This window comes from Gallus gallus, chromosome 6 (assembly GCF_016699485.2).
Source record: "Gallus gallus isolate bGalGal1 chromosome 6, bGalGal1.mat.broiler.GRCg7b, whole genome shotgun sequence".
In the NCBI taxonomy this organism is placed as follows: Eukaryota; Metazoa; Chordata; class Aves; order Galliformes; family Phasianidae; genus Gallus; species Gallus gallus.
The window spans coordinates 2,924,411-2,943,227 of NC_052537.1; the positions used below are offsets into that span (position 1 = coordinate 2,924,411).

Below are 18,817 nucleotides of genomic sequence, written 5' to 3' on the forward strand. Positions count from 1 at the left end.
AGGATTAATTTCAAGGTTGCATATGCAAGTTACCATGTTGTCTACCAAGTTAGGCAGAAATGGCCATAGGGAGGACATTATGGGGCTCCCTGCCAGTCAGTTCTGCTTCATGCTCCTTTGTCAATTAGTCTAGCAACATCTACTTCAAACAAACAGCTCACCAATAAGCTTGCTTATTAAGCATTGTTTCCATTTCTCATTTTCCCTATTAAAGCAACCACTTTTTTTTTTTAATGCTCTGGAGATAGCAATTCAAAAACATAAGGTGAAAGGTAAGACAGGGAGAGAAATATAGAAATGTGCCTGCATCATCTCCATTCGTGTTTGAACAGATCTCACTAGTGAACATGTGCGTGACTCCCCCAGGAGCAGGGCTGCATGGGGAAGGCAAAAAGCCTGGCATGTCAGTGAAGAACCATCCGGCACTGCAGACACACTGCACAAGCAACCACCTGTCCCTGCTCTATTCCTCTGATCTGTAGGCTGTGCTGTATTTATACTAAAGGAAATGTGTTATTTGCAGATACTTCCGTAATAAAGATCTAGACCAAGGATTTAGAGAGAAAATACGTACTGGAAATTCAGGGGGGCTTAGGAAGGGGGAAGTAACTCTGCTGTGAAACCAAATACTAATAATCACACTAGTAATTTTGATACACTTAACAACACAATGTCTTTTCAGTTTTTGGAAATAAGCAGAAAGGAATCGAAACCAAAACTCCCTACTCAGAATTCCTTGTTGCATAACATCAGTCCAGATCAAAGTGAAAAGTTACTTGAGCTACATCTCTCCTACACAATACAGATGCATGGTAACACTTCAATTATCACAGAATAGATAGAAATCATAGAAGTAGCAAGGTTGGAAAGAACCTCTAAGATCATCTAGTCCAAACGTCCACCTACCACCAATATTGTATTTCCCCACTAAACCACGTCCCTTAGTACAACAACACTTGCAAGACTTGTGCACCAGAGCCTTCACAGCTTTGTTCTCCTTCTCCAGACACACACCAGTGCCCTCCAGGGCCCAAAACTGAGCATAGTACTCGAGGTGTGGCTCCACCAGTGCTGAGTACAGAGGGATGATCTCCTCCCTGCTCCTGCTGGCAACACTATTTCCTATACAAGCGAAATGAAGACACAGCACTGAAAGGCTTATAGGCTCACTATAGTGGTGAGATATTCCTATGTTTTACTGGCTGAATATTCCTGCCCGCTGTTTCTCATTTCAGAATCTGTAGTTATCACAGAAAAACATCTGGTTCCTCTTTTCTGCTATGCACTACATGTCACAAAAGAAATTGTAAAGCTTGTCTGGATAAGTATTTACTTTTTCCCCTCCCTTTCCACTCCCAAAGAACCTCATCAATGACTGCTATAAGCCCAGTGAAGTATCTGTCTCACGTATTATATTGCAGCAAATGTTCAGGAAGTGCTGAAATATAGATTTCAGAAAGTCTTCATTAATATGATCTTCTCTACAGGCCTTTTTCGGTTCCTGAGGATCTGTGTAGCTAGGTAAGAAGGCAGCAAATGTAAGTGATATACTGCTTATATCACATAGTGCCAATTCTTCCACCAACCAGCCTCTGATGCCATCATGCTCCTCTTAGCCATACAAACTGACAGGCTCTGCCCAGACTGACAGGCTCTACTCTAACAATGTTCTCCCATTTCTTCTACCACCAGCATAGCCTTCAAGACACCTCTAGGAGTGGGTGAAAAGTGAAGCCATGTCCTTTACTTCCAAAAGAAGAAACAGTTCTTCTCACCCTATTAACCCTCTTCAGCTTAAAGAAACGCAATATGCAAATTGTACTTCAATGGAAGCATTAGACCAGCAAAGGTAGCACTAGTGTTACAAACACACTGCAGCTTGATTTACACATCAACATTTTGACAGTATAATTATGCCAGTTGAAAACAGGGAGATAAGTGCATCTCCAGCACCTTAGCTATGGCAGGCAGAATTGGCAAAAATCAGCTGTTCACCTAGTTGAGGCCACAGTGAATCTGACATACTCGTACTGAAGCAGATCTAGGGTTGCACAGGGACTGCTCAGTTGGCTGTCAATGGATAACAAGTTGTGATGGCAAGAAATCAAAGCCCGGGAGCAACAATGAGCAGCTGCAAGCTGTACAGGTAGGGAAGATCTATAGGTGATTTTTTTATTTTTCTACCTTCATAATATTCACTAGGAAAGAAACCCCTACTGAACTGAATTGAATTCATCAAGAGCCTGCTGAGATTCTGCCACTGAGCAGGGTCTATCTAAAGTTCACATTAACTTGGATGAGCCCAGGAGCATAACAATTAAATACAATCATTAGGAACTTAGCTCAGCTGCAAATGGATTTCTCAAATGTAGCCTACACACAAGCCTTACTATACCTCCAAAGTACATACAAAACAATAGTAACAAGCAGTTTATTACCTAGAAACACGAGAGATAAGAAAAGAAGTGACTTGGCAGAAAGAAAACCTCAGTTTTAATTATTGCTATCAAGCTAACACTTACCTCACTCTCCTTAGAGAAGACAGGTTTTGCTTGAAGATTTCGTGCAGTAAAGTCAATGAAGTCACCAACTTCTTTAGACAAAATGAAGAGGCTGAATCCCTGTTTTAGGTAGAAAAAAAAAAGCCATTGAAATTTCAAGAACAGTACAATTTGTACTTCTGTGTGACCAGCATGAATTATGACTTTGATGCTACTAAATAGTTCTGGTCCATCTACTACTCCTCCCTCAAGAACAACTCCAATTCTCATCTCTGAGATCTAAAAAAACCCACAGAATTAGAAGCATGTTTCATCTCCACTTCAGTTTTCCTTAAAACAGAAGACTGGAGATAAAAACTGCTTGGACAGAGAGCAAAGAACTATGTATAGCTAGAGCCAAGTCAGCAGTATCATAGCATAAAAAAAATCACAAACACTTCAGTTTTAAAATAGAAACTGCATGCCTGGATTTTAATAAGAAACAATTTCTGGCCCTTTTCATTCTTTGTGTAATGGACAGGACCAGGAACAAAACACGGCATTCCATCTCAATAGTTATCTAACCGTAGAAATGAGAAAGTACTTCTGGCATTGAAACTCCTTAAGTCAAAAGCCTTCTAAGCTTCCAGGACTGAGTAAGGAGTATGGTTGCATGAGTGATCTTTTCCCATTAATCTATTCTACTGGAGCCTTAAATCAGCAACACAAAAGTACTTTGACAAAAAGCAAGCTAAAGATAACATAATTTAGCTGTCCTTTTTGTTCAGTTCTTCTGTGATTCCATAATTTTGTTGAAGAAAACAGTGAATGCTTCTAGAATTAAAGAAAACATCATAACAGAGGGCTTACTTATCCTGCAGAACAAGAGCCTCCTGCCTAGAGCTTTCCTACTTGCTGCACTATAGACCATGAATATGAAAAACACAGACCAGAAATACGAAAAAATATATATCTTTACTCCCGGAGGTGAGCTGGCAATGTTTTTTAAGAACACACCACAGGTAGGAGTAAAAGTGTGTGCGTCCTTTAATCTCTTCTGGCTGCAGAGGAAGGTAGGTGACACAGTTCTGTATGGTACTTGGCTGGGACAAGTTAAGGTTTCTGTTCTTGTGAAAAAACAAAGAACACCATCACCCCCCACTGCACAGTTTCTCTTCTGATCCGTACACAAATATGGATCTTCAACATTAGTCACTCCAAATCTGATGTTTGTCATCAGCACAATCTATACATCTATCAATTATAGCAATTTCCACCAGAAAGCAAATTATCACTGTTTGTTCTCAGCTTTCCACATCTACCTTTTCCACAATCACACTGGTCCTTCTGCAGGTTACGCCTCAACACGAGCAAGCCTCAGCCGCCATCTGGACTCAGACTCCTCATTGCACATTAAGCATACGATGTTATACAGGAGTTCAGGTGGTTTTTCTGGTTGGTTGGTTTTTTTTTTTTTTTCATTCTAATTTCTTTCGTTTTCAAATATGCATTTTAAACCTTCTGCTTTGTGAAAATGCATGCTTTAAACAACACGGGCAGGTCAGGAGCTGGAACACAGATCAGTGACTGGGGGGTGAAAGCACTGCACGATGCAGGGAGAAGTTGAGTAGCATAAGACTGATGCCAGGGGCGAGATAGGGCTCGGCAAGCGGGGCAGAGGGAGACGCATGGCATGGCAGCACAGAGGACCACAGTCTGCCTCTGGGGCTGAGGATAGACACGCACCTTCAGTATGCGTTAGCATTTAGGGCCATCTTACTAATTGTGCATGATATCCCAAGGAAAAAGAAGAATGTATATTTCCAAACTGAAGGGTGAAGTAAATAAACATATTCTTGAAAACACTGGTGAAACTGGACAGATACTCCATGCTCCTGCCTTTTCCTTTTTTGCTTTATGCCAGAAGACTCAGCAGTCACAATTCCTTTCCCATTCCGGCAGTTTGCATTTTAACGAGCCACTCTTTTCCATAAGAAAGAAAAAAGCAAACGTTTGCACACGAAATCCACCAGCTGTGGCCATTGTGCCCCAAACGCACACCTGGAGCACGAGGAGCGGGCTCGTCTGCAGCACGCAAGACCTTGAAAAAACTTTATATGAAGTATTTTATTAGAGCCCCAACCCTTAAAAAACAAAAACAAAACAAACAAACAAAAAAACACCACAAACCTTGGCCCTGCTGCTATAAGGCGAAGATTCCTGCAAGCACCCCCTGGTGGCTGCCAGAAGCAAACGCCAGCAGTAAGGCGCCCCGACAGGCGAGACCGCTACCTCAGGTCCTAGCACAGCCGGCCCTCAGGATCAGCCCTGGTGCAGGATGCCTTCCGACGGCCCCTCAGCCGGCAGTGCCGCCGCAAACCGTACCTGCCTCAGCAACTTCTAGAAGCCTGCGGCTCTCACCGCACTGCCGGCAACACCCACGGCACAGCCCTGCAGGGAGCTCTGCCCCATCCCCCAGGACGGATGAAAACCTCAACCTGAGTAAACCGCCCATCCTCGGGGTTGTGTGTAACGCATTTATCGCCGCTCCGCCGCAGCTGCCTCGACTGACCGAACACAACGCGCCGCCCGTTTGCCACCGCTACTCGCGGGCGGGGCGGGGGGGGGCAGAGGCAGACTCCTCTCAGGGCTCAGCCCGCCCTTCCCGCCACACGGCCAACGGTCGCTGCGCGCCTCGCTCTCTTGAATGGAGAGCGCTGCAATTGCGCACGCGGGCACGGATTCCTGCGTGCCCCGGGCAGCTCTCCGTGCTGAGGAGGCGGCTCGCGCCGAGTGCTGCCGGAGCCCCGGCCTCGGTGTGCCTTCAGGGAAACCAGGCATCGCTCCTGAGAATACACAAGGTATTATTTAACATCCCAGCACGAAACTGGGGCTGTTTCAAGAGCCTTTTTATCAAAACAAAGTATGCTGTCTATACGGTATTAATTTTTAGAGGCTTGGCACTCAGCACTTGTGAAAGCACCAGCTGCTCTGCCAAGAGTTTTTGCTCTGGCCCATGAGACAGAGGCAGCCAAACCTAGCAGAGCCTGTGGAGGAGCCTCACCGGCTGTGTGACAGGCAGGGGAATTGCCTCATTTTGCCTTCTATTTCTGTAACGAGCTGCTCTTCTCACTTCCCCACGCTGAGCTCACCCGTCAGCTATTTTCCATTCCCACACAACCACCGCGGAGTGAAACCCTAACACCAGACTGGGCTCCTTCCTTGCGTGAGATCCCAGGTGCTACTGCTGTGCACCTGTTAGGGCAGGCCCTGCTGGGGCTGCAGCCATAAGGCAGCACAGTGCATCACCTAACTGAATCCTGCTGTGGCCGGGGTTGTGTGCTTGCAACCTGCACTAACCTTCCAGACAGCACAGTTAGTAACAAGAGGCAGGCTTTGCACAGAGTTTGCAGGGCCTCAAGATTGATAACAAGGCGAGGAGAGAAAAATAAAAGCAACAAAAAGGCTGGAGAAGTGGGCCCATGTGAACCTAATAAAGTTCGATGAGGCCAAGAGCAGGGTGCTACAATTGGGCTGGGGCAATCCCAGGTATTTATGCAAACTGGGAGAACTCTTTGAGAGCAGCCCTGCAGAGAAGGACTTGGGGGTCCTGGTGGACGAGAAGCTGGACATGAGCCAGCAGTGTGTGCTTGCAGCCTGGAAGGCCAACTGTGTTCTGGGCTGCATTAAAAAAGAGGTGGCCAATGCATCCAGAGAAGGGCCACTAAGATGATCAGAGGGCTGGAGCACCTCTCCTGTGAGGAAAGGTTGAGGGAGCTGGGCTTGTTTAGCTTGGAGAAGAGAAGGCTCCGAGGAGACCTCGTTGTGGCCTTCCAGTACTTGAAGGGAGCGTGTGAACAGGAGGGGGAATGGCTGTTTACGAGGGTGGACAGTGATAGGACAAGGGGGAATGGTTTTAAACTGAGACAGGGGAGGTTTAGGTTAGATATTAGGAGGAAGTTTTTCCACACAGAGGGCGGCACACTGGAACAGGTTGCCCAAGGAGGCTGTGGATGCCCCATCCCTGGAGGCATTCAAGGCCAGGCTGGATGTGGCTCTGGGCAGCCTGGTCTGCTGGTTGATGACCCTGCACATAGCAGGGGGTTGAAACTAGGCGGTCATTGTGGTCCTTTTCAACCCAGGCCATCCTCTGATAAAACCCCACCCACAAAGTAACACATCATACATCATACACAGAATACCTGGTTTGTAAAAGCATGCTGGTAAACATGTAAGGACCCAGATGAATCACAGAGCGATAAAGCAGCAGCTGCCAACATTCATCCTAGTGAAAGCCCCCAAGTGCTGGCAAATGACCTAAGCATGCCTGTTACCAGGCTGAAGCCTCCAACCTAAGGGCCCAGAGAAGCAGTGGAAGAGTGAGCATAGAACCAAGAAAAGGGGAAGATGCTAGGAAGTGTGACTATAATATTTTTAACTGTGTCATTGAGACATTATATATGTACATGTGTGTTTTTTTTTCCTTTCTATAATAGTTGAATCAGTACGAATTCTTAGACTGTTAAGATTTCAGTAATATTAACAATTTCTTGGCTTTATATATATTTTCTCATTGCTCATAAACATGGTTTTGAGGGTAATATGCTCTAAGCCTATTATTATATAGGATAATATACGGGTTCCTGTGTGATCTAATCCAGGTGTTCCTGCTCCAGCAGGCCGATTGGACTAGCTGACCTTTCGAGGTCCTTTCCAGTCCCTGACGTTCTGTGATTCAGTGATATTACTGTATTGCAGTAGTACTCAAAGTGCACAGAGTTGCAGGACAAAGGTCTTTGTTTCTGGAGGAGATTCCAAACTGCAAATTACTTTTTTTTTTTTTTTTTTTTTCAGAAGATCTAAGTAGTATGAAGAGAATTTAGCAAAATTTAAAAGTTGTCATGGTAACATGATCTTACATGTAAGTTACTCTGTGGTTTTAGGCAAATGATACCAAGAGCTGCCAACTAATAAAGGATTATCTTTTTCTGTATGAAAAATTTATTTCAAGTGTTGCAATTAAACATTATTTAATTTACTTATTTTAAAAAGTACACATTTTTATTAGTCAAACAGCAGATTACTGGCTGTAATTAACTTGAGACACTTAGGCAGTTCTTTAGAAGATACTCCATATTCTTGTTCATCCAATTTTTCTCCCTCCCTCCTTCTGTGGGTTTCTATTTGTAGCCTGGACCAAAGTTGGCACTCTGTGATGTTGGAAAATACAGCTAAAACTCACTCAATTGTTTAGCCTTTCTAGCAGGGAGGGGGTGGAGAGGGATTAAAGAGATTGCTCTGACAGAACATCTCAGTTGTTTGCAACAGCACCTTTAAAATAAAGGTTGTAATTAATTAAATGCATGACATTGTGATGAACTTCCATGGGAAGAAGGTTACAGACGTGGAATCTATTGCAAGTGCTGACTAAAAATACCACTCCTTAATAATTAACACAGAGCGGGACTGATGCCAGTGCAGTACATGCTGCTGCTAGATGAATTAGTGTTGCTTCTATATGCAATTAAGCTTGAAGTCTTGTTCAAAGGCTGACTTTACTAACTGTGCTAAAACCCTCTTGTGTCCATGGATGGGCCCAGAACAAGTGGTGTGTGCCACAGATTGGCCTAAGTGTTGCCACTTCTTGGCTATTTACAAGCTGCAGTTCTCAGCGCACAGTCTGCCCCACGCCCAGCGCTTTAGAAGGCATGAAGCAGCATGTCTGAAACTCTGGCTGCCCTGCAGGGGTCTCTGTGGATGAACACCCACCTTGCTGTGTCTGTCTCGCCACTGAGGGAGCCTCAGCAAGAACTGAAGAAAAAGAGAGCTGAGCTCTACTGAAAGGCATGTGTGATGTGCCAAGCAGCAAAAAGCAGAAAGGCTGGGTAAGGAAGTTTCTCGCAAGCCTGGTTTCATATGACTTGAACAGCTCAAGGGGATACGTATGACAACTGAACCGAATCCATCTCCAGCTAGCAGCAGAAGCTGGAAACATACCCAGGGTTGAAATGCGAGCGAGATCTACCGGCCTATCTGTCTGGCCATGGTATTTATTCGGTATTTTTGGAAATGAAATTTGAGTGCAACAGATTATACAGATGGGGCTGCTTTTGAAAAGAATACAGATTATGTATACAGAGGCTTGGTAGGCATGTGGGGGCTGGGAGAAAGCAGGCAAGTGAGGATAAATTAGTGATAGAAGAGATGCAAGAAGGGGACAGTGGGTATGCATCGAGCTCTGGAAAACATAGCAAGGACATGGAAGAAATGGAAATAGATGTCTGCCACCTTCTAAACGTGTGCAAGGAAATTCTTCCCCAGAAAGGACTTGGCTTGAGCAGTTGGGGGTGGAAACCCTCTCCCTGCCCCACCAGGGTCTGGCCCAGTCTGTCACTCTAGGATTGTCACCCAGGGACGTGACTCTTAAGCCCAGCTAATCCTGAAGCATAGCAGCATCTGGGGCGCTGCTGGGTAACCAAGGAATTAGGCTCCAAATAAAGCTGCCCCTGCTGTGTGTACGCACTGGACAGCATATGTGCTGCCACAAACCAGTGGGACATTAAGGAGTGGGGGAATTGCTGCAAAATTTGAAAGAAGGGACCAACACTTGCAGATAACAGGAGGACCTACCAGTAATCCCTCATACAGTTCAGTGATTTTTAGCCACCGTATATAGAAAGGCTAATGCTCAGTAAGCAGCCTGCAGTATGGTAGGGCAGGGAGTTCCACAGTTTTACTCTGCACTGTTGTGTTAAGAAGTCATTTATTTTGCTTATTTTCAGTTCTACTGCCTGATAATTACACTGAGCTCCCTCCTGCAAGAACAAAGTAGAGCTCCTGGGAGAAATAGTCATTTCCTATTTAGATTTTCCACATCATAACTGAATTTGTTGCTCCCAGTGATTATTACTTCTTTGAGTCCTGTTGAACCTCTTCTGCCTGTTCCAAAAGCCTGGATATTCAGGGTATAAAGAAGAAGAAAGGAAGAGAAAGAGGTTGGTTTTTGTTTCTGTCTCTCTTGCTATCTCCCAGAATCTGTGTTATGTTCAAAGCAAGGCAACAGAACAGATGCATACTGTCAGATGAAGACAGCTCCTCTTCTATTTGCATCCCTAATAATGCCTACTATTTTACTTGCCTTTTTGCCATATGCTGAAATCCAATAGTCTGAGATGCTTTCTTCTGCTGGGTACAGCTAATTTACTGTCTAACTTCATGCAATTATAGAGCTGTTTTTCCTCACGTGCTTTGCTTTATTAGGCTGTCAAGTTCAAGTAAATAAGCTCTCATTTTCTTCTACTGCTCTTTGGTATTCTGCAGGCTGGACAGTGCTGGTCCTTACTGTAATGTGCAAATTCAGGATTGATCACTTACATATGCTTAGTGTTTCTGGGTAACTGGCACTTGAAATCTGGACCATAAGCCAAGTGCTGTGAAGAGGTCTGGACCTTAGACTGATGGAAGGCAGAATCTGTGTCCTGATACAGAAGCCACTGTAGAAGAGTCATTTCAGGATGGGAATAAGATGAGGTATTTTGTTGGTGTTGATTTTTCATCTCTCCTGGAATAAAGAGATAATAAAAGTTCATTCCTTGTGCTGAATAACAACTCTCAGGAACTTCTGCCAAACAAAACTTTCCTCTTGTAAAATCTTTAAGTGATTATATTGAAAACAGATGATAGAAAAGGTAGAGAGTGTGATTCGTAAACAGATTCCTTAGCTGTGTGTCATAATTTCCAACAACGGTCAGTGTAAGGCAGCAAAGTTGTTTCCCTGGAAAGCACCTGGTAGACCAGGCCCAGTCTAGTTCTGGAGTCTGCCACATTAATAAAGGTAAACCATGTACCACCAAATCAAGGCAGAATATCAACCTTAGCTGTATCTTGGTTAATTTTCAGTGTTGGATCCAAGTTGTTTGCAGTGCAGTAGTGAATGCAGTCTTCATGGCAACTGTATGTAGGTGGTATGTTTTGCACTACACTGAGATAGCAACCTAAGCCTAGAAAGCATGATACACTACTGGAAATGCGTTCAGAAAGGGCGACGGTCCTCCACCTGTCCTATATGGGAAATCAAACCACCTACTCATAGACCATGTGTAATCTCATAGATTAAAGCAGTTAAACGAAATCTGGTCATGGAACTCCTTTGTGTCTTTTGGTTGCATGATTTCTAACATGCAATGTTTCTTTGCTAGACATGGGGCAGAGTACATTCCCATGGTGCTGAATTGACTCTTCTCCCTGGAATGATGCAAGAAATGGCTCAGCAACTGGGATTAAGGAGGGATTCTCCTTAATGAGAATCGGAATGCAAACTACAAGTATCAGGTAAAATTATAGTTGTTACAGCTTTTTATAAGCACCTTAACTGGATGACAACAATAGAAATATCAGCCATTCTATCTTCTTCTGAGGAACATAAAAATTGATTTAGTTATCTCAAAAGATAAATTTACAGTCTTATACTGGATACATATTAAACTAGCAAATCGTTGTAGAGCACAGTTTTGTCCTAGCAGTTTTAATTGATGCTCTACAGGAATGCATAAATGACATATGAAGTCCTGTATAAAATACTGGGGTTTATCTCACAACTGAATCATACTTGAAGAACCATTATAACTCAAACATAATGAGGAAACAAATTTTTATGATTATCTGGGATAGAATTGTTAGAAATTAATTTTTAAAAATCCTCAATAAAAATCTCATTGTATTCTAAGGGATCACAAATTAAAAAAGGGGTTTTGCAAGACAAAAGCTCTGGTTTAAAATCAGATGTATGATATGTATACGCAGCAAATTCCAAACTGATTTTTTTTTTTTCCAGTAGGAAGACTCTTGGTTTAAACAACAGGTTTTAAAAATCAGGTAAGACAAGGAAGACTACAAACAATACAAGTATCACTTCTATTTAGTTATAGCAATTTCTGCCACTGGAGCATAATTTCAGTATAGCACTTCAACCTAGACAAACAAGATGGTGTTTTTACGTGGGCCGCTCCAAAAGTAATGCCTCCTATTTTATTATGTTGGCCCACAGTGTCAGAGGTGAAGGATGGTGGTATGGCAGTAGATGTTGAACCTCCCACCAACATTCCATTACATGTTGCTGTGTGACAGATGGCAGCAGAGGGACAGTCTGACAAAGTGATAACTGACATGGAAGTGTGTATGAAACGAAAGCGTGGAACTGAATTTCTCCCAGTGGAAAAGTACCCACTGACATTCATCAATGCTTGCTGAACATTTATGGAGACCAAACAGTGGGTGGTGTGTTCCAGCAGTGGCAATAACAACATGAAAGACATGCCATGGCCCTGATGGCCACGCAGACCAACTCACCATGAAATGAGGAGCATTTTAATCAGCTCATCCATGCAAGTTAGCATATTATGACCAGGTAACTGTGTACAGAACTGAATACTCACTTCACAGCATTGGAAATGATGGTGGCAACGTTACAGTATTTGCACCAGCTGGGTCCCATAAATGCTCACACAGGAACACAAAGAACACTGTACACAAGTTTGCCAGGTCCTACTGAACAAATATGAGGTTCAAGGTGACAGCTTCCTGGATCACATCATTACCAGTGATGAGACATCAAACAGAATTACTATCCTCTTTGTAGCTGTTGTAGTTTACACGGAAATAAATAGGAGGCATTACTGTCAGAGCAACCTACCTAGTTGGATAAGCTAGCTTAACGTGCGAAAATTAGCCTAAAATTCCTTGTTGAATTAAAACTTTGACATTTGAGCCAGCAAAATGACACTTGATCCTACACAAGTTTATATGCTACATCACTAAGCATCTTAAGCTGGAGGCTCAGTAACCCACAGATCAACGTTTTGAACCTGAATTTACGCCTGAGAATGCATCTGTGATAGAAGGTAATCTGACGGCAAGTTTTCCCTTATGGTTTGTACTTAAATTCCATTCAGATACAATGTATAAATTAAACAGCAGACTAGAAAACAGTGCAGGCTGGGTATTTTAAAAGCTTTTTGCCTCAGAAATATTATCAAGAGCCAAAGTTGTGGGACAGTAGGCCAAAAACACATCCATAAAACAAAAATGAAGTTCTAAAACTTTGGGAACATTCCCAGATAAATTAATTCATGTATTTATCTTCTGAATGGACTCATTTGATACAAAAGTGAATTCCTTCCTCACTCAAACTTCTGCAGAAATGTCCTTCGACTGGATTTTCAGGCATTAGTTCTGCTGGGTACTGGTAACAGCAGAAAAGCAAAATATATATAGAAGGATGTGTGGGTGTGTCTATACACACATCTACATCCCCATCTATTTTTCATCAAGGCTCACTCAACCTGCTAATTCAGACTACTTAGACTGCATAGCAGGCTTTCTATTAACCGAATACAATACTGCAATGAGGAAGGAACCCAATCAGCAATAACTGGCTCTAGGACTGACAAGTCCTTCGTGTGTCAAACAGGCTAGCTGATTACACTGTCTTGTCTATCACTGGCTGGAAGAAAAGTATACTATTCTATGCATCTGTGGGCTTTTTCCCTTCAAAGTACAGCCGTTCTAACTGTTATCTTTCGATCCAAGTTCTGAATCTCTTGAAGAAATCTGCTTTGGGTCTTTAATAGAGATGTTTATCCAAGTGCTATCTCCACAATTAAACATGAACTCTTTGGTGCAACTTTGGCTCAAACCTTTTTCCTAGTACAGCATCCTTTCTCACTGTCTGTATTCCTTATTTTCAGTGTGAAGAAGACATTCAATCCTTTTAAAAGTGACAGAGCTAGAAAGTTCTAGAAGAACAAGAACAAACACATGAACTCACTCACCTGACCAGCACTGTACTGCTGTTAGGACACAATCACAGGGTCAGCTTTGCAGATAGAATGGGAATTGTTTAATCCGTTCCATGCTCCAGGTTAACACCATTCCTCCTCACTTTGAAAAAAATTAAATGCAGAGACAACTAAATCTTATAACATAGAATATTGATAAATAATTCCCACATTGAACAGCAAATCTAATTAAAACTCCTAGTAACTCCTTCATTTGCTCCCAAAATAAAGAAGCCATCAATGCCGCATCACCAAGTGTTACACTGCAAAAGCCTACTATTAACGTTCATCCAGCACTGAATCTTTTTGGTAGCTTCAGATCACCTCAGAGATTAAAATCTTAAGACTATGTAGTGAGCGTAAATGGAAATATGTACTGTTGTCTAAACAACTCTTTTTATTTCTTAGTAACTTAGCTTTCAAGAGCACATTTCAAGAAATTCTTTGGCCTTTACTTCCAAGCAGATGTAATACAAATTCAACATGCTGGGAGGTTTAGCGATACGGTTTGGACAACAGGAGTTAAAAGATATTAACACATCTTTCTTCCAAATTTAAGGCATTTTCTCTAGTACAGTTCTTTCCTCCCACTAAGTCTGTTATTTCCAGGACTCCTTACAACATCCTCTGCATCACCACGTAGTACCCACTGTCACAGACAGGTATCGTACCAAGCTTGGCAGCCCGAAAGCTATAGCAGTAACTCAAGGTCAGTTTTCACAGCTGGAATTAAGATCGTTGTGGCATCAGTAAATCAATCTACCTTTGGATAAGGACTTAAAGCAGTAGTTGCATTATTTATAATGGTTTCACTTTTACTTACAGTAAGGCTATCTACATCTATTGATGCTGCTAATGTCTTAATAAACCACAGTTCCTTGGACAGGGGACCTGCAGTACAGGAAAAGCAGAATGTGTGAATGGCTTCTGCTCCATGTACCTAAAAGAACCCTGTAGTGGCTTTTATCCAAAGGTGAAATAAAATATCACACAGAAAGGAGAAGCAGCTGCAAGCAAGAATTACTTTGGCTTGGTTTTGAAAACATTTGGCAAGTAGACTCAGGGCAAATTCCAGGTGCACCATCTTTAAAAACAAAGCAATTAACAAGTTTTGTTTTTTTTAAGTTTTATCTTGTAAGGAACACCCTAATGCAGAAGAATGGCAGCAACTTAAATTCCTTTAGCCTTTGAACTCAAGTACACATTTTTGTTTTCCTTGCTGCTTGAATGAGAAAAACACATTAAAGAGAAAACAAACAAACAAACAAACAAACAAATCCTCCACTGAAAAAGGCACATGGGTTTGCCTGGTAACAGTCCCACTGACTGACTGACTAAATATGTTTTGACTTGCTTACTCAAAGAAGTAATTACTGATGTCCAGAAAGAGAAAATGAGGGAGACACAATACTTGCTGGAGCATCTGATACCAAAAATACCTGTATCAATTCATTGAAGTATTTGAGAACAGAAACATCACCAATGGCAAAAAAAGCCTGTTAGGATGTCCTATGGCAGGTCCACATAGAAGCATTGTCCACATAGAAGCAGCCATACAGCAATGACACAGTTCTGTTAGAACTGCAGTATTCCAGCTGTGCACTTGGCACAGGTGCTCAGCTCAAGAACAAGAACAAAGCTTTTATACCTCTGTGATCATTGTCCAATTTTATACTTGCAATCAATCTGCTGCCAGCACAAAACCAACTCCATTAGGCCAGCTTGAGAAATCATCTCCAGCACTACAACCTGCTTTTACATTAAGCTTACTATAAATCAGTGCTGCACAGGTCACGCCAGCCTTAGTCATTATGCAAAAATCATGCATTTTACAACCGTCTGAAAGTGAAATAATCTATGTGAACAGATTACTCCCAAACCTACAGAAGCTTCAGTGGACAACCTCTCAGGGCACCTACGTGTAGTGTCTCCATTACATACCCTAGTGACAAAACCTAGAGGAAATATTTATTTCACTAGAGGTTGCAATAATTTTTTTCTTCAAACACTTGCCTACGTAAAGCTTTATCTACCATTAACAGCTCCACATTCTTGTAACATCCTGTTCCAGATCTCAACCTCCAGCAGGATTCCTTCACAGCATAGAAATAAAATTCCATTATGCTGATGCTCATTAACAGTGGCAATGAGATGACGCACCAATTTAAATTGTCTTTACTACAGCTCATGACTTTCTGCGTATTGTTCTTGTATCTAGTTGGATCAGTTAAGAAAAATCCATAGAAAAAATTCCATCCTGAACAAATTAAAGCATCATTCATATTGATGTACAGAACAACTCTCAATTGAGCTATTTTTCTGCTGAAGAAAAGAGCCATTTACATCCTTCATAATGTAAAAAGTATCGCTATAACAAGACCTGCTCGATTGCTCTGTGCATTTTTGTTACTCTAATTACAGCTCTTCAAAACTACCACGTCCCTTCAGCTGAAAGATCAATAGCAACTTGTGTGGAGATCTCCAAAAACGCATCAAGATTCAGTACATCTTCTCCAGAACAGTTCAAGCTCGGTTGGTTCGATAAATCACAGCGTGGGGGTCCAGGCACTGAATTCTGTCATCCCATCACACCAACGTAAAACAATGCACTCCTCTACTTATTGCATGTTTTTCATTTGACAATTTACCTGCCGCTGCCTTCTTTCTGCAGTCACTCAGGGGAGTGCTTTATTACATGTTAAAAGACAAGATATGTATTGAAAGTAGCAATTTTATTTGAGTTAAAATTATTTACAAAAACCCAAAGACATACTTCATGAAACTGGTACAAACTATTTTTCCTGCCGTTGGCTTTTGCTCCAAAGATCACAGCTGAGAAATACTGTATAAAATAAAAATAGGATTGGATTCAGAAAAGTACTCTACTGTTCTAATTTCCAATTGAGATTATTTACACAAATATTTACAATGGAAAAAAAGTTACTTTAAAACTTTAATTTGCAAGTTGGCCTCAAGTACCCTTTAATGCAGAGTTATTTGAGGGTCTAACACACAAAAATGCACTGCAGCTCACAGGGTGATTTCTCCCCCCACCCTCAAAGAAAAAAAAAGATCTGCATTTGTCAGTGCTTGACAATTAGTTACATTGAAAAGAACTGTTAAACACTGAGGTAAATCAATTCCTAAACAATTACCAGTGTAACAAAGAAAGGTAGTTGTCCCTGATTTCCCCTTCATCACATCTGCGTTGTCTCTTGCCACCGCCCCACAGAAACTCTACAATCACGTTGAAATCCCACTTCAAATGAGAAGGTCTTAAATCAGAAGAGTAGATGGACAAAATATTCAATAGTTTCCTCTTGACACAGATGGTTTACATACAGCTTTTGTCTCTCAATACTGAGTTGTTCGGGTTCAGTTTTGTTTTTAAGCAAAGGGAACACAACCTCAAAAACTTTTCTGAGTTACACTGGTATGCTAAGTTTTAGAAGGTGATGAGAGAAAACGCAAAAAGTATGACCAACATAGGAATTTTGCCGCTAATCAGTTACTTCCTTACAGAATTCTCAACAATCTGCATTATCAAAAATAGGAAGACATAGAAGGCAGCCACTGTATGTAAAAAATTTACAGCTGGCACTGATACAAAAGCACAAGTTTGTAACTTTATACACGGAGATAACAAGATCTAAAAGCAGGTTAGATTTCCTGTTACTTCCCCCTCATTATACATAGAACTAATATTTTTATGGCTTCAAGTTTTACAAATTCAATGGAATAACATGATTTAACTATCTATACAGGTATTTAAAAATGTGATGAAGCAGATCTCAGAACAGTCTGCAAATATTCAAGACCAGCTTAATAAAAATAATTACCAATTCTGTTGGTCTGAATAACGAGTGCAAGAAAAAAATATTAAAGAAACAAGTAATGTATTTTCTGGGATTTCTTGTTCCATTTAAGTCTTCAAACACAATGCTTTGCTGTGAACTAGACCTCAGACTGAACAAAATCTTAGCTATATCAGCAATTTAAGGCTTTGTGTTGTATGCATTTAAACTTTGACATACTACAGAAGGATGAAATAGAAAGATTATGTCAGCTGGAAACATTAATCCCCATTGGTGTTTTAGCCTCTTCAAAATTCTTCCCCCTACAACATCCAAATTCTTTGTATCAAGCAATATAAAATACATCTTGAGCGCTTCCTTGAAACAAATCTAAACAGCATTTCAAAGTTTTTGCTTATTAGAAGTGTAAACTGCCCTGGGAATGAATATCTTCCCTTCCACCCCCCATCCCACCCCCCTCCCCCCCTTTTTTTTTTCCTTAAACAGGGCACAATTTTTATTTCTTTTGTGGATGACACACCCTCTCAAATGGCTTTATGTATTTATGGGTTTGCATGCATCTCGGAATTACAAAGTGTTATGGTCGTATCAGTTTACAGTACATGGGCCATGACAGTTTTAGAACTGAGAAATAGTTCAACAACCTAATTTCAATCAAAACAGTATAAAAAATAAACTATCCAATCCTCACCTCTTTGGATTCCAACAAATTTTAAATATAGACAGTAGTTAAAATCACAAAAGTATTTAAAAATTTATATTTTACGATTTTGGAATAATCTAGTAATAAAAAAGCAAGAGCAAATTAAACTCAAATAGGAGCGGTGCTGCTGTCCAGAACTTCTTTATTAGAACATTTGATACCTCAGTAGCTAAGCTGCCTTTGCACCTGGCTGGCATGAAACAGTGGCTCAACAGTAAACAGCAGTTGCACTATCAGCAGCAAGTTTTCCCCTTGAAACTGGTCACGAACAAAGCAAGAAAAAAGATAGGGAGGATAAACCCTGCCAAAAATATTTAAATACTGCACTGCATCATAAACAGCATGGTTTCTTTATTTACTTTCCTCAGAACCTTTTTCCCCTCATTTTTGATAGTTGCAGATTGATGTAGTAACTGTCTTTTAGAAAATGCTGAATGCATGGTTAAGAGACCAGGTAGCCTTAAAAATCCGAACACGAATGACATAGATGAATGCTCTTGGTATATCCTTCAAGGACTTCTTTCATGACTTCTTTTGTCTAAGGGTAGCTCCAGCATTAGAGTGCTTGCAGCAGAAGTTAAGTATCTAGCAGTGTTCCAAGTATTCAATCACCCTAGAGATGGATTTCTGGCCTGTTGTTCCAACAGCACACTGGAAAATGTGACAGAAAACAAAGTACCAAGTAAGCATTTACATAGTACCACTTGAAAACATTTTAGGGCTAAGCTCATTTCAGAATGTTAGGGCTTAGATGTATCAGTAAAAACAATTAGGTTCAGAAAGAGGACTCAAACATTTTCCTGATTAGTAACATTCAAGTGGAACGAAAGTAGCTCCTAATTAATACAATAAACAAATACATAAAAGACACAGAAACAGGTCTTCAATATTTGCAAACACAGAAAATGACCCCAAGCTCTCGTAAAGCCCACTGAAAAATCATAAAAGCTTCTACAAATGCATGGGCTATTATAGCAGATGACA

At 41.3% G+C, this 18,817-nt stretch overlaps 1 protein-coding gene and 1 long non-coding RNA gene across 17 annotated transcripts in view; one reads left to right on the forward strand and one right to left on the reverse strand.

Moving 5' to 3' along the window:
• The first annotated feature begins 5,180 nt into the window (after positions 1-5,180).
• Positions 5,181-16,439, forward strand: LOC112532685. 2 transcript variants are annotated; one of them, XR_005860934.2, is made up of 6 exons: positions 5,181-5,341; positions 9,263-9,475; positions 9,801-10,010; positions 10,679-10,811; positions 11,317-11,354; positions 15,737-16,439. It is a non-coding gene; the product is annotated as an uncharacterized LOC112532685 (long non-coding RNA). The 2 variants fall into 2 exon arrangements; XR_003075913.2 differs by lacking the exon at positions 5,181-5,341 and adding an exon at positions 7,306-8,365.
• Positions 16,029-18,817, reverse strand: part of WAPL (WAPL cohesin release factor) — a 133,258-nt gene continuing 130,469 nt past the window's right edge. For 14 of the 15 annotated variants that reach the window (XM_046942783.1, XM_046942784.1, XM_046942787.1 and 11 more), the window contains one exon: positions 16,029-18,484. In XM_046942783.1, coding sequence (XP_046798739.1) covers positions 18,419-18,484 — 66 coding nt within the window. In that variant the 3' untranslated portion in view covers positions 16,029-18,418. The remainder of the gene's footprint in view (positions 18,485-18,817) is intronic. The other variant, NM_001397955.1, reaches the window with a different exon arrangement.